Source organism: Pieris brassicae, chromosome 11, assembly GCF_905147105.1.
Source record: "Pieris brassicae chromosome 11, ilPieBrab1.1, whole genome shotgun sequence".
NCBI lineage: Eukaryota > Metazoa > Arthropoda > Insecta > Lepidoptera > Pieridae > Pieris > Pieris brassicae.
In genome coordinates this window covers 5034653-5052213 of record NC_059675.1, presented here as the reverse complement: position 1 = coordinate 5052213, position 17561 = coordinate 5034653, and the positions used below count along the sequence as shown (strand labels likewise).

The 17561-nt window shown below is 32.0% G+C and overlaps 1 protein-coding gene across 1 annotated transcript in view; it reads left to right on the top strand.

The window, feature by feature from the left end:
* LOC123716466 overlaps positions 1–15865 on the top strand; it is a 39305-nt gene extending 23440 nt beyond the window's left edge. Inside the window, exons 3-6 of the mRNA XM_045672230.1 lie at positions 8830–8996; positions 12598–12731; positions 13841–14023; positions 15350–15865. Coding sequence (XP_045528186.1) covers positions 8830–8996; positions 12598–12731; positions 13841–14023; positions 15350–15468 — 603 coding nt within the window. The 3' untranslated portion in view covers positions 15469–15865. The remainder of the gene's footprint in view (positions 1–8829; positions 8997–12597; positions 12732–13840; positions 14024–15349) is intronic.
* Positions 15866–17561: the final 1696 nt, after the last annotated feature.

Genomic DNA, 17561 nt, shown 5'->3' with positions numbered 1-17561 from the left:
CAAGCGACTCGTGTTTCAAGTAAATTGTAGAAACTTATCGGGTAATCTGGGTCTCACGTGCTTGCGTGTGCCACGACCACTTGTTTGTCCTTTTCACCTCCTAAGAAAGCAGGTGAACTATTTTATCAATCATTACGGTAGTTTGCGGGGTGGAACGCAGGGCGGGCGGCCGGTTGCGGCAGTTGGGCGGGCGACGGCTACGCGCGCCGTGTGCCTCGACTCGTAGCGCGCTGCATAACACATGGTAAATGGTCCGCGAACTCCCGCGTAAGTTGTGATATATGCATGCAGCAGTTTCAGAACAACTCACGTATTAAAATTTTCGAGTTTAGGTAAATAAAAATGTATTTGGTTTGGTGAATTATGGCAAACGCGATTTTTCGTGTACTTGTTTCGTTAAAGAATTAGAAAAAAATCATCCCGTTGAAACTGTTTTTATTGCACATTTTTTTTAAATTATTTATCCATTTATTTGCTGAACTAATTTCTTAAAGTTTATGTGAAAAAATTTCAAAACTAATATTATTACGATTATTTTGAAAAAAAAAATTATAATTAAAATCACATATATTAAACAAATGCGGGCTCTATTAGTTCTTATCGCAGCTTTTATCAATTTATCATAACCCGTTAAACGTAATTGAGATATGGTGCTCAAGGGTATAGTTGTTCTGATACAAATGGGCAGCTAAAAGCTGAGGCATGGCGGGGCCAATTCGACATCTGTCTACCTACCATCATGAGTCTACTCCTTCTGCGTCTACGGTGAGTATACTTTTCTAGACCTTAGCCTTTGCCAAGAGTACGTGTTTTATTTATAGTAGTTCATTTTAGTTTATCACGGCATTAAAGTATTGACTTACATTACAACTTTACTTTTTTACTTTTCTACACGTTTTTTATAAAGATGCACATTTGTGCTTTTGTTTAACTCCAATACGCCCACCAGCGCTTCTTAAGTTTTTTATAACAATGCGTACAATAAATACCATGTTTTAATTTATTAGACGGAGCGGTGGTTGCTAAGAAAAACCAAAATTTAAAAAAAAACCACAAATTTACATATTTCTCTCTCTCCGGGGCGTTAACGAGGCACTAGATTACGTATTAAAAATACATGTAAAAAAATACATGAAAACCACACCTGTCATGTTACCTGTCACATCATATATAGATGTGTTTTTCATTTCAATTTGAGGATTGTTAGCCTGAGGTCTTAGGATCGAAGTCCGGGTGTTCATCAATAGACCTTTCTTACTACAACATCGCTAGGAAACCGACACGCCGTTGACTTTTCGGGTCATGGCACGGGTCAGGCAAAAAACTGATCTGGTAATGGCTTCAGATTTTGTACCACTGTTTTTGTTTAAATAGTTAGATTTCTACTTACCAGTATATCTCCATACAGAAAAACTTTCAGTAATCAGTTTATCGCCTCAATAATTTATACTTTTTAAAAACTTCGACAAAAGAAATAAATAAATTAAGGAAAAATAATCAACATTAGAATACCTTACTGCCAATTACTTTTGCTTGATAAAATAAACCAATAAAAACTTTATTCACAAAATAGTTGTGACAAAATTCATATATCGCTAGTCCCAACACTAATGGAGTCCTTGTGTTGTGGGTAACAATTAGTCCTACATGGTATATGTTTAAAACAGTTTTTTGAGAAATAGTAGCTTTAGTGTTTCAACTATTCACATACATTCTTAAATTAAATATGTGTGAATAGTTGTGTGTGCGCATGAATTTAGAGCTAAGAGTTGTTAACGGCGTGCGGTATGTCTGTGTTAGTTTCTGGCACCTTAGAGTCAGGACAAGATACGTAGGCCTCTCTAGATCGTAATCCAATTCAGCTAGCGTTATTTTTATATGATTTTTGAGTTTTTACCTGCTGGATAGTTTGACAATCTCAGAAACCATAGATTGGGATTTTTTATAAAGGAATGGGCCCCTAAATATATAAAAGCCACTGTATAAAAAATAAATATATTTCAGCCAATGGGATGGTGATCCTGAGACGTGATAATTCAGGCGGAAAAAAACTTTCCCACGATATTAGAGAATTTTCCCTCGGGCGTAGGAAATAATATGCTTCGCGTCACAAAATTGCGATAACTGAGAAGCCGTTAAAAATATTCGCGCGATTCTCAATTCCATCTTCAGCTAAGAAGCTTGTTTAAAGTTTTCTCACGAAATTATTTTACCACCTGTAAAGTATTTTACAAAGAGAATGTAGATATATTGTTATTATTCTTGTCTTTTCATATAATACTAATAAATTTAATACTAATTAATTATATTTTTGACTCCAAATAAGATATGGTTTTTGGTAAATGATTAAAAAATAATGTGACCTTAACGGACAGATGAGAGATCTGACAAATTAATGATATTTGATACTGCAAGTTCATTCTTTCATTCATTTTTGAAATGTCTAACCGAAAGTTATCAAAACATTAAAGAAGACTTTAAATACCGAGGTATCCTCCACCACGATGTATGCAAAAAATTGTTACGCCATGGCTATAAAACTATTTAATCACCTTCCTTAGAAGTTATAGATCACATTTCATTTAGTGGATGGTATTTAAATTTTACAAGGCAAGGTGCCTTTAAGCGTAGGCATGTATTTGGACCATAGATTTGACACCAATTGCAAATAACCTGACTTTGACATTAATTTATGTTCTTAAATAGGACATTGTAAAAATTGATTTGACATTTGCATGCCGATCTAATTGTACTACTATCTTGGCAAATAAACGATTTAATATTATTATTATAAAAAATCTCAACAAATTTCTAACTAAAAAAAATAACTTTTAATTAAATTAAACATAATTCGGTTTTTTGTGTCAATTTTGAAAAGAATAAATGAAATAATTTCATTAAAGCTTTTAAAATAATTAACTTTGGTTAACGTTAACACGTTAACGTTGTTCTGAATCTCAGCAAGACCAATTTTGCAGATGTTAAATATTTAATACTTGCTCAGTTTTCAATTCAATCTCGCTCACCAAAGCCTATTGAAATGGGACCATACATATTGTAGGCCGAGTCGGGACTCAGAATCGCAAACTGCGTGGTTCTATCAAATTTTACTGTGCAATTTCCTTTTGCCGCAATACGGGGAACATACAACAAATAATACAGCCAATTTATCACCAGGATTTTATACTTGAAGTGACAAAATCGTGATGTAGTAGGACCTATTTCAAATTAGATTAAATTTTATGTCAAATTACTAAACTCAATAATACGAATGTGACAAGAATTACCAACGATTAGACGGATTTATTCCTATATGTTTTGTCATGTTGTATAGAGAAATAGGTTATCGAAATGAATAAGTCATGTCTTTTCTAACACATATATTATGACTCGAAAAATTGTAAATTGAGTTTTGTACTCTGAGCTGACGCTAACTTTTAAAATTAAAGTTTTAAAGATGAATAAGTCAAAGGCAGTAAACCATTTATCTCAAAATAGTGTTTTCTATGTCGAATTATTGTTTAGCCACATAAATAAAACCTATATTTAAGCTATAATAATTAATTCATCATCATCGGAATTAATTTATGTCGAATAATTAATTATCGAAATATTAGCAAACCTATATATTATTCATTACTTATTAATTGCTGCTAGATTCGTACTTAATCCCTACATTAGGCCTGTGATGATAAAGCGAATTTATTGTACAAATAATTGGCAGATTTTGTTTGTAATAAGTTGATTTTTTAATTATCATTACTGGTCTATTACAATGGTCGATTACCAAATTATAGTTACATACTATATACATTACTGGACTAAATAAATATATTTTTTGCAATTACTTAAAAAATATCAAGTATATATCAAAGTTTTAAATTATTAATAAGTATCTAGCTTATTTTTTAAAGCAAATGCCAGAGGCCCTGAGATCTTGTACACGAAGAAATCGTAATTGACAATGAAATTATCGTATATTTAACCAAATCACTTACGTCAGAAAAATAAACATGTTGGCACAATAAAATATTATAGCTGTTTACCAACTCTTGCCTACTTTGATTCAAATTAGCCGAGTTCGCCCCAATTACATAATAAAATATGGTAATGTATTATAATGTACTCGAGTATTAGAAGAATAACTGCGAAACAAAATATAAGCTATTTCAATACTGATTTTACGAGCATAAAAAATATACAGCTTGAACATAACAACAATAATTTAAAAACGCGATGGCACCCGGTTAACGCAAGCTTATACTTTACATTGACGTTCTATTACTAATTATGTATACCAATGAGTGTAGTTGTCGGTTGCAGCTACAATATAAGGTTATACTTAAATGAATAGAAACTGCGTGTATAGTAGGTATATTTTAAATTATCTGCATTTAAATGATATTCAAAAAATGTAATATATTTGTTTACGTCTAATTTAAGTAACTAAACTAGGTTTTGTTTGAAATATGAAGTTAAGTAAAAGTTCCCGGGATTGAAAGAATTTATACTTCAAAAAATTGTAATTGGTGTGCACCAATTGTATGGAACACAGTTCTATGGAACCTTTAATATTTACTTAGAGATCATTCTTAACTAATCTGGATTAATTAGAGGTGTTTACTTTGATTTCAAGAAGACACAAATTCACTTTGAAGGCCCGCTTAGTATACGTTTTTTTGGTATATTTGGCGTATCAAATGTTATTTTTTGTAAAAGGAAAAAAGTGCTAATAGTGTACTAATTCGAGCCCCGGCTGTGCACCAATGGATTTTCTTTTTATGTTCTCATTTAACACTCGCTCGAACGGTGAAGGAAAACATCGTGAGGAAACCGGCTTGCCGTAGACCCAAAAAGTCGACGGCGTGCGTCAGGCACAGAAGGCTGATCACCTACTTGCCTATTAGATTAACAAATGATCATGAAACAGATTCAGAGAGGCCCAGACCTAAAAAGGTTTTTTAAAGTCTTAGCACCTTCCTCCTGAAAGCATTAAATAGTTTGGTAGCCATGGCGTAACAATTTTTAAAATATATCGTCGTGCAACATGCAGGCAACAACGGCCATGTTGGATCCCTCGATAGATACAGATAATTTTATTCAAATATTTTGAGTAATTTTAGATACCTTTTTTATTGACTATAAACTGCTTTTAGGATATATTCATTTGGTACTGTCAAAATACCAAGGACATAAAAAAATTGTTTATAGCTTACATGAGGTTCAACACCTATAAGACATATTTTCCGAGTTACAAAAACAACGGGATTTCCTCATAAAAAGACACCACAGCGCAGAATTGAGGCAGCATGGCCAATTTGATTTCGACTCAAAGCAAACGCAAATTTATCATACATATCGATAAAATATGTTGTTTCTGAGTAAGATTGCGCTCTAGTAATATGTCTCGTTTTTATCAGTAAAATTTGAGCTTACTTATTGGGTCAGCTATTATTAGAATTCCGAAAATGTTATTTTTTTTTACATTTACACTTAAATTATTATCCACAATATGTCTTTGTTACTAAAAGTGCTACAATTGACATTGACTAAGCCGTTTGCCACAAGAAGCGTAGCAAGTCTGACATATTGATAAACGACCTCATAACCACAAATATAATATCGGGTTCTATTCGATCTTTCATGTCATAATAATAGTGTTGAATAGTGTCAAACAAGGGGCAATTGCTTTTCCTTCAACAAAATTTTATTTGATCATGCTATTGATATAACCTATTGATTTTAATTAAAGCGATTTGTGTATAAAGTGAGATAGTGTTCTATCACATTGGTGTATGTAATATTCGTACGAGAGTCGTAAGCCTCCCACTATGTAATTTCCATTAATGATTAATTAGGTTTTTATGTACAATTTTCATTGTTTTGCTAACATTTGTTAGTAATGTCCTGGTAGGTCTGCTAACTCTTTTCTACCGTCAGTTTACCTTAACCGCATAAACTGACCTTTTTCAAAAAAAGTGGTGACAAATAATCATCCTAAAAACTATTTGATCGAATAAATATCGTCAATATTAAATCACAATACAAGTCAATATTAAGTTACATTAGACGCTTGTTCTCCAATAAATTTAGTACTATTTATCGAAAAAAGTTACGCCTTGATAGAGGATTTTTCCAAAGTAGCAATCTTTTAGATTCAATTAATTGCGCTTCAATAAATTCACGTAACATCTATTGAGAATTGAAACTATTTTCAAGAACTTTCCATCGGCATTTTTAAATGATATTGTGGTCTTTAAATATTATTTATATTTGTATAGTATTGAAATAGATTTCATATACACAGAAAGTAGCCGCAGTTACGTGATATGCATAAATTATACCAATTATGAATAACTAGAAATTGCGCGTGACTTTCCCAAGCCTGCCTGGGATTTCAATGAGGATAAACAGCATCTATGCTCAAGTAAAATTCGTTTTTTCTTTTTATTAATCAATTAAATATGATGTATGAATAAGAGTAATCTAGCCTATGTATAATGGCATACTAAGACAAAAATTAAGATGCCTTAGCTATTAGTATAATGAAATTCTTAAAAAAATATTATTGTTATTTAGGGAACAAACGTTGCTCATTTGGCATGTATCTAACCTTCACCCGTAGACACTAACTACTTCTACTACGCCACTTACGGGTGTTACACTTGTGGTGACTGGTCGGACTTGAATTCGTGTATGCGGTGATGTTAGTTATTTCGACTTTGTATTTGCGTGTTGTTCTCACGAGAATGTAAGTGCGTGCTCCTATTTCACCATGCCTCCTGCTGATAGAGGACAAATATTTATTTTTAATTTATAATATTTTTATATTTATAAACTATTATTACTACTTAAAAAGTTATGTGGAACACGGTGTAATGGTTGCAGCTGTTTACAAACATTGTGTAAAACAAAGAACTTGGCGATTCAAAAGAGTGGCGTAGAGTTTATTGCCTGTTCATCTCTTCCGTTCTGCGCCCTTGATTTGAGAACTGGCAGTAAATGTAAAATTAGAAGTATTTATTATATATTTTTGACGTTCATACGTGTACATTGTGTTACCTATATGAATAAACGATTCTGACTTCTTTAACTTTACTCTTTACTTTAATAGGAGTTACACTTAATGTCAATATAGAAGTGCTAACTATGGAGCACATTCCAATATCAAAGAATAATCTCGTCTCGAGAACTGACAATACCTTAGTTAATCAGTTGATGATTAGAATTAACTTCGTAATACTTACGTATACGTACGTTTAATATACTAGACCGTTGTGGGACTCCCTTAGCCTATAAAAAGTTATTCTCTATTAGCGGCATTTTTATGAAAGATTTATTGCCATCTTGTCTCTATAGTGCTTGAGACGTGGCTTCTAAGCTTATATCGCTTAGATTAATCTTGAAAGTGGTGGCAAAAATTATGTAAGACGTGATCGGTTACAAAGAGTGTTTGATGCCAGTTGGCAATAAACCAGATACTGCATTAAAATTTCATTGAACACTGTATTATGTAAATATCCTAAACGTGATAAGGATCGAATATTTCTAAAAAGTGAGTATTTCCGATAAACTATTTTAATTGAAATATTTTTAATTAAAATAGTGTGGCTGTGCCCCGGCTGTGCACCAATGGACTTACTTTCTATGTGCGCATTTAACATTCGCCCGAAAGGTAAAGGAAAATATCGTGAGGAAACCGGCTTGCCTTAGACCCAAAATTTCGACGGCGTGCGTCAGCCACAGGAGGCTGATCATCTACTTGCCTTATGGATTAACAAAGGATCATGAAACAGATACAGAAATTTGAGGCCTAAAACCTAAAAAGGTTGTAGCGCCACTGATTTATTTTTTATTTTATTTTTTATTGAATAACTATTTTTTCTACGCATTATTAGGCTGCAATACATGTATAATACTTCTAACAAATGTTTATATTAGTAAAATAATCCACGAATGACATTTAAAAACTCTGTTTAGTTAAATAATAATGTTGTAAGGTTTAAATTAAATTTGCCATTTTGAATATTATCCGGCCTTTTTGGGTAAATAATTAAATAGGTTTCACGCAATGGGCTTAATCTTGAAGCGGCTCTCAAATCACATTTAAAAGTCGACCCTTCAAAATGCGAAAACATTTTCTTTTTAATTGGGTCAAATTTACCAGATTTTTTTTTATTTATAGAATGGTGTTGGTTTCAGAACGCGACTCTCATCATTGAGGCGTAGCTTCGAACCCTGGCTTGCAAAATTGAATTTCTTTGTATATGCACATTTAGCGCTCGCTCGTACGGTGATAGAAGAGATCGTCATCTAACCGGCATGGCTTGCCTAAGACCCAAAATGTCGACGGCCCGTGTCATCCACATAGGACTGATTACACACGACGAGTACACGAGTACATAAATCTGAGCCTTGCAGCCTGGGCTGCAAAAAAGTTTTAGCTGCAATAGATCTTAGCACATTCATACATTAATTACCTGTCCACATCGTATCCCTAACTTTCTTACACTACTACTACTAACTGGCGTAAGACTTATCTTAAATTATCGTGATTTATGTGTCTTTACTTTCTATTTTTAATGTATCATCTTTTTAGTTTAGTTTGTTCTTTTTTGTTGTGTTGTTTTGTCTTAAGAAATGTGTATAAGATGTATTTTTGCACTACTTGCCTATCTTATGTAATTTAATACATTTTTATTTTTTCTTTACTCACAGTGGTTGCCTGGAAGACACAACTGGTATATTTACGTTACAAAAAATTAATGTAGCTATACATCACTACTGCATACGTACGTAACGATGTTATAAGATTTTATCTATTTACAGTTAATAAACGAGATAAACGTGCAGCTGGCACTGTTTCGGGACCTCCTCATCCATATTGGCCAGCCTCACGATAGCCCAGAACTACGTGAAAGAGTGAGGCGACTTCGGCGTACCTGTGTTGAAGCGACAAAACAAACCAGCCAGCTGGTTCTTCCTACCTGCAAAAAGTATGTATATGAACATTATTTAAAGCTGTTAAATCCTGTAACTTATGAGCATAGACCGAGCACATTACTTCACACACACGCACACTACTATTTGTGTCTACTATTTGTCCTTACGTTGTTTTTCTTCAGTACTAAAGTACTAAACTGTGTACATTGAAGAAAAAAATCAATTAGAACCTGGATTCTGTTGAAACACGCTTGGAGGTTGTTCAAAGACTTAAAACGTTTATTTTCTCTATACACAGACAACTGACTAATATTTATGAGAGTTGCCGACAGATGTCACAATTATTGAAGGATTATTATTGTGTTATTAATTTTAACACATTCAAAGAACTACTTCAGGTTGTGCGATCTCATAAATATAATAAATAATAGATGTTACTTCCCCCAACATTCTGCTCATCATTTAAAAAGTTGCTTTTCATTACACGCTATTCGACTAGCGTAAGTAAATTTAATTATTACTTTGTAATTGTCACCAATTGTAATGACGTCATTGATGTTTCAATGCTAAAGTATTGTCTTACGTGGTTTAACAGTCACGGGAACTTCGAATAACAAGCATTTATCTTATTATAATACTTAAATTTATGTTCGAATACTACAATCATTCAGGTTTAAATGTACCTAGTTGCCTAATTAGTTGTATTTAAAAATAAATTTAAACGCATAAAAGAGCAAATAACCTAAAACCAGTAAACAAAAGGCAATTTATAAAGAATTTTGAGCATTGCTTCGTTATTTCATAAAACATTTTCCTAAACATTCTAAACACACGAAAACCATTAATTTTATTTTAATTTTATCGAGCGGTTGAATGTAAAAAATTGCTAACCCAAATTCAACACACATTTATAAATTAAAAAAAGCGTTTTGTAAAGTGGCTTCAATTATTCCATCGTGAACTCGGGAGTAAAATGTATTTGCAATTCAGAACAAAGGATAGGTAAAAGTTGAATAGGGCTGAATTCGTGCCCCGTGGACAGCGGTCGAGGCAGATTAATGCCCAACTGACAAATTGTTACTTAATTACCTATTTTATTAGTATATACATAACAAATATATAGTACTTAAAAATATATTGTATTATGCATATAATTCTTCCGTTTTAACTATCAAGCTCAAACTCAAAATAACTTTATTCATATAGGTAAACAGTAAGTACACTCATGAACGTCAGAAAAGAAGTTAAATTAATCGTAAATTTACATTTACTACCAGTTCGCAAGTCAAGGGCGTAGAGCGGGCAAGAACAACTGGCATGAAACTTTCCGCCACTCTTCTTAAATCTGTCTATTTTCATCACAATTTGACTTGAATTTGAGAGGGATGAAAGAGAATTTAACTAAAAGAGCGCAATTAGATTGATTTAGTTCTTATAAATAACGCAATGTGGGGTAATTCCACAAATTGTTTTATGTGTTATTGATAAATCGTATGTAAAACATATAAATAGGCATCTCAATTTTGTTTGGTTATAAATATTAAACATATATTAAGCACAAAATAAAAATACGCCTTTGTCTCGGCCACATTATTAAGTTTTTTTTATATAGAACAGGGGGCAAACGGGCAGGAGGCTCACCTGATATTAAGTGATACCGCCGCCCATGGACACTCTCAATGCTAGGGGGCTCGCGAGTCCGGTGCCGGCCTTTTAAGAATTGCTACGCTCTTTTCTTAACGGACCTAATAAATCGACAGTAACACTTATAAAACTTATTTAAATATAACTGTTTCTATTAGGAGTATATAACAATAATTTACTAATCCTTACAATATTATTTATTTCGTATGCCTGTGAGATTATATTTGTCAAGATGTGTAACAAGCACTGCGGGATTTGATAACACCTTAAAATAGCTTACTATAACACGTAATTATTGTATATATACGTTTTATATTTTTAAATTTAAATCATTTCTAAAATCAAAATTAAAACAATGAAAGTATATTGACAGTGAGAATTTGCATAAACTGGTCCGTATGATACCGAAAGCGAAAGTTTCCTTTACCAATGTCACCTACGTATAATAAGTCCTTAATCCCAAAGGCGTAACATTTCTCTATAAAACTACTAAATTATATACCAGTACTTAATACAAAGTGTTTAGAAAATTGATATAAAAGTGAACCAATTACGTCGGCAAAGTTCCGATTCCCAAATGGCATCCTTAAACGCGGTAAACCACGAAACTAATAAATCTATCCATTGTGCGATTTCTACGGAAAGTTCAACTATTTTCTCGTTACATTTAATGAAATAATGTAGTACGGTTCATTTGATTTGACTGCATAATATAAGTAAACGTTAATGTATTTGGGAATTTTCATTTCTTTAGTGATGCATCCGATTAGTTGATGATAACCCATGGCACTCTCAATGTCGGTGCGGTGGCCTTTTAAGAATTGGTACGCTCTTTACTTTAAGGAACCTAAGTTGAATTGGTTCGAAAATAGTGGTTAACTAGCTGCACATAGTTGTGGTGCGCGGCATAAACTGCCTTAAATAACGCTCAGTTGTGGAAAAAATGTGGAAAATATTACTAATTACAATTAATGAGTAAATAAAAATGTTATGATTTTGTGACAAATTGTAGTCCGTGTTAAAGGCCGCGTCCTCCTGACTCTCTGTTTAGCACTTAGGCACAAGCCTAGTAGTGTGTGATAAGCACAAACCATATTTGACATACAGGAGTCGTACTTAATGCTATGTTTTCACCTTGCTATTGCTTGCTAACCGTTAGCTTAACCATTCATTGGTCTAATGACTCACCAACAATGCAATCTATATAACCTCTAGAGGTTTTGATGCCACAGATGACAAATAATACATACACGTCGAATCACTTTCATTTCTCTGTGTCGGGTATATGAGTGATACAAAATGTACATCTATGGCAGAGACCATAAACTAACATTTTAGAAACATTATGATCCGGTAGATAAAAAAACTCATCAATAACAACATAGCATTAACCTTAACAGCCCTTTTAACTTAAGTTATTTTTGAAAGGTGTTCTTTATGTTCTTTTTATTTCCTTAGGTAATAAACTCGATATAAAACGTCATAATGGGTAGAAAATGTGACCTTAGGGTTATATTCAATATAATAAATCTATAAATTCTCTTTGAAACAATTTTTTGTACAATGCTATTAGGTCCATAGTTTGACGCATTTTACCTTCTGACATTTAAAATTACAATATGACAATTGAAAATTCGCTCTTTACGGCCATACAATTCTTTTTTATTGCATTTAAAATCAACATTTTTCATATAAAATATTTTCCGATTGTTTTAGTATTTGGTTTAATGAATGTAAATAATAAAACAGACTATAGTTATACATTTATATATCAATTTTAATCAGAGGCTTTGAACAGATAGCATAAAAGTAGTCACCTAACCTCATAAAGCTTCCAGTAAATTTGCCGGATAGCAAAATAAATTATGTAACATAACTATTTCATCAATCACAATAATCGTTAGTGACGCAAACCTATTTGGATATGTTGAGCTTACCTATACTTACTTGTAATGACTTTAATCCCAACACCTACCTATACAATTTTAAAACTAACGTATTTATTTTTAGGTCTAGTGGAGAAGTCTGTGCCGAACAGCCTCAATTGGTGCTATTATACTTTATGTCGAACCTTCTCTTGCGGGAACTTGCCAAGTGTCACAGACTAGTTCAGCTAGTGCCGATGGATATGTCGTCATATTACGGTATTTATATATATTTTAATGACTACAGTGTATAAGTCAATTTTTGCAAGCTAAAAAAGTATTGTCGAATGTTGAAATTGAAAAAGTGTCGGCTTTTTAAATATATACATTGAAAATGCATAAAAAAATCTGTTTTGCATTTATCGTATATTTTCATACTTTTGTATGCAAAGGTAACGCAATGTGCAGATCTACTTCAGGCAATACTTTTGTTAAGGACAAATGAAACCAAACAGTAAAATACATTCATTCTAATCACATTGAATATTTCTTATTACTTATGTAAAATTAAAAAAAAACGTACATCGGTAATATATAAATGACTGTACACATATTGAAAATTTTTAATCATTAAAGGGTTAAACATAATAATTAGCTCACATTTATAAATAAACACAGATCTTTTACTGTTCCCTCTGATCTTATATAAAGACAATTCTTAAACATCTAAAGAAAGATTACACTTTATCAATATCACTTTCCTCCAATTAACGTGCCTTCGTTGTTTTGACATCGTTAAGAACGACGATAAAATTAATTAAATGATAACAAAGCATTTTCGGTGAATGTATGACGAATTTATATAATGAGCTGTGGGAATTATGTAGGTCATATTTTTACTATTTCGCTAATGACGTCAGGTTTGTTAAATTTCCACTTTTTACAAAAACTTCTAAGACTTAGTAATGAGACAAGGTCAGAGATGTTCTTTATTTTAATTACTCAAATATTGTTATAACCTTTTTTATTTCACAATGTTTAAATACCATGTTTTTAATTAATACAATCTTAAAATATTTCCTTATGACCGTCGTTTGCCCTATTATGGCTATGATCAAAACGCAAACGGGCATTTATGGCTCGGTATGATTTGCCTTAGAAATTAGATGCAGGCGACGCTGGCAAAATTTCAAACTTACATCTATATTTTTAAGATTATCTTGAGAAATAACTTGCCTCGAAGCTTGATTTTAGTAAAACAGGGTATTTGAGAGTTCCATTATTAGACCCTGGAGTCTATATAGGTAAATATAATTCATTAGGAGGCACTGAGGCAAGAATTCGTTAATAATTTAATTAGTGTTTAATATTATATGTGCAATTCCCAGAAAATCGTGCTGGACCATCAAACTTCGGTAACGTCATCAGTCAGATTCTGTTGTGTAAGCAAATAACGCCTGACTTCAATCAAGAGGAGCTATGCAGTATTGCCAAGGACACGCAAGAAATTACGAGAATAGTCACCGATATACAGGAATTCCTTCCACAACACGAGACGCTTAGTCATTTAGGTAAAATATTTCTATTATACTAGATGCTAAGTCAAACCACACAATAGAATTGCCTAGGATCGGTTGGCATTAAAATTAATCTATCGCATCAATTATGTTACGCCTACGAGTTTGTTAAAGTTGAAGATGAAAAAAAGCGTCTTTTAGAATAAAAAATTTTGTCTACTGAATGATGTTATAAGTATGTTTTAGTAAAACACATATCGATTCTATAAATCTTTACCATATTTCTATTTGTGTTCGTTTTTTCGTACTCACATTTGAATAATTTGGGTTGAAAAATGTTATCTCAATTTCCGTATATGACATCATTAAATATTGAAAGCTATCGTAAATACTTATTAGGTGCTCAATTTTATTGAACGTGTTTTACAAGCTTATAAAAGACAATAGTAAAACCGACGCAATTTTATTTCATTATGTATATATTTCAGATGAGTTAAATGAGTAACCAAGGGAAAAAGTAATAATGCGATTGGGCTTGTAGATACGCGATAAACGTTATTATTTTTACTCAAGGTACCCGACGTGCTTAGGGGAGAATAGAAAAGATTATTCTACTCATAATATAAGAGAATATTAATAGCCTTAACCCTCAGTGTTTTCAATGCGAACGAGAGGGTCGTTCGCATTAAGAACACTCCGCACTGAGATACAAAATGCACACATTTCTTATACGTTCTCGACACTAGCTATATTTCATTGTTTTTACTTGACAAAAGATACATAAAATAAATCACATTTTCTTACTTTTTTTACCGAAAAGGTTTGAATGTAATGGGATCCTGTGCGGATTTCAAATGTGCAGTATCATCGATGTATACATTACCTATATTTAATATTGCATGAATGTGTATGTATAACATAGGAGTTTTAATCTTAATTATTTATTAGTAATTATAACAATCAAATATACAGTATTAACAATTTTCTAAACCTACAAAGCTATAATTAAAATAATTAAAAATTAATAAAAATAAAATTAAAACAAAGGCAGGTGGCAGTGTTCCTTTAACGCTGGCAGCGTTTCCTCGCTGTATTCGTTGAACGAGGAAACCACCAGTTCACCAGTCCGGCCACCGGTACTATCTACCAGGCGCCAACTTAACTTTAATAAAAACTTATTTTCGTATGACTTAAATGAAACACTTAATTTTACGTAAGAATGATAAGTCGATTCCGACAAATTCTGGCACAGTTCGCATGGATAGCACTTTCACGCTATGTAGAAAATTACTATCAAGGTGCGAGGTTATATAGCGTCACTTTTAATACGGAGGTTTAAGGTTTATTTTTCTTTTATATAAACGTTTAAGTATTTCACAGAGAGCAACATTGCACTCAAAGGAGACGAAGTTAACGGCCTATGGAGGAATAAGCGAAGAGGTTCTCTTTACAAAGGCATGGGAGTGCTCTGTTGCATGTCTCGACCCAACTACCTCTGAGGGTGTCGAATCTCGCCTACGCGGCGCCTCTCGGAAACCCAGGAGGAATCAAGGTTTATGGAATTGGACGCTCAGTGTTCGTAAATCAGTGATTAGTAGCAGGTAAAAGTAGTGTAGAAAATGAAGGGTCCATTAGTTTGTCTATCACGCTACTAGAATCTAATTCACGCATTATAGTCAATACTTAGAGTAGTGAATTGTCTGGAAAGGGAACAATTTCGTTTTAATTTTCCAAGCACATTTTCCTTTATTTAAAATGTAAATAATAGTTATACCCCAAAGCAGACTGATTCTTTTAAACCGTCTCTTACATCTATTACGCATAATACAATGTAATATTTGGTAAGAAATTATGTTAATGCGAATTGAACAACATATTTCTATCCCTATCAGAAATTTTATTTATCTCTAAGCATCCTAGAGATTAGATCAATTTTATTATTAAATTGTCTTCCAATAAAGTTCATTAATAATTAGATCTCAATACTATAAGTGTGAATGTATTACAATTTATAAAAAAATTATCTCATACTTTCCTTTATGTTCCTATATATATATATATATATATATATATATATATATATATAACCTTGCTCTATAAGCTCTATTGTGTAGTTCCTCAAAAATGAATATTAATTATTACTTAGCTGTGATAGGGCAACATTCAGAAAGATTCAGATTTAAATGAAAATCAAGAACAGAAATTATAAAATATCAATAAACTTCGTAGTATGGATTAGAAACTTGTTTCATAAGGGTATTTAATAAAAGCTCTTGCTACCTGAAATGTTGTCATATCGATAAAATTAAATAAAAATACTCGTATATAACCTCAATATTTTATAAATCAGGTTAATTTTATAAATCATTTATAGCACTTAATACGTATGTATGTGTGACGTTTAATAATATTGCATACATGTTCAATGTTAAGTACCATACACGTAGGCTCTCAATTAAGGTTTAATTAAAATTATGGCCTAGTTATAGCTTGGATTTCTAGTCAATTATAATAATGTCCTTAAAATAGTTCGTAAGGATATGTACCCGAATCAAGTTTAAACAACTTAGAAAGTTATTTCACGAGACGAGTTTGTATATAATACACGTTTAAAATATAATAATATACTAACCGTAGGGCGTGGCGCATGTTAAATGGTTCATTAGGACGTAAAGGCGGGTCATAGCTACGCACTTATTCGAACAGCTACGTCATTCAAGTTTTTTCTACGCCAATGCTACGATAATAATATTACGTAGAACTTTTGCTCCAACTGTATGTAGGCGAGCATATCGAGCAAAACGACAATGCGTTTCAATCTCCAGTAAAACAATATTATTAACGTTTACGCCAATCTATATCATCAGGCGAATCACCGATAACAAATAAAAAAAAATAATCAATGTCTGAAACGCAAATATATCCTTGTACTAAGTTGCATTAAGACCGTATAATTTTATTTATATTAAATATAATTTATCCCAAAAATTGTTTAATTTAAGATTTAAAATATTTTCGTATCCATCTGGAAAATGCCGAGGCTACTTTTCAATTTACTGAGATTTCCCTCTACCATTCTCAATTGAAAATTTAACGTGTATTGCTTCAAGCTCATACATTTAGTAGTAATATGTAATTTAAATTCTAAATATTTATATAGAATAAATAGTTCGACATTTTATCATTTTTAAACAATATTATAAAGTTGTAGGGTTTTTGTTTCTTAAAGGTACCTTATAAATCGTTTATGCTCGGATTAAAAAAAAAATATACTTTCCGAAAGTATATTATTTTTTTATTTATTGCATTATGAAGAAGTACAGTATATAATATGAATTCAGAATATAATTTCAGTTGTCTAAGGCCAGCTTTAACACAGTACTTATTAATTTATTTCCGTAAAATGACAGATCAGTTATTTAGTTAATAGTATAAGAAGTAGTTTATGTTATAAAACGGCAAATCTACGATTTAGTAGCAACTACAATTGATATTTTAGATATAGAGCCCAGATATAAAAGAACCTAATAGCATTTTTATTTAGCAAATCTTTATACGTCCAATATATTCCAATTTTCTTAATAATTATATC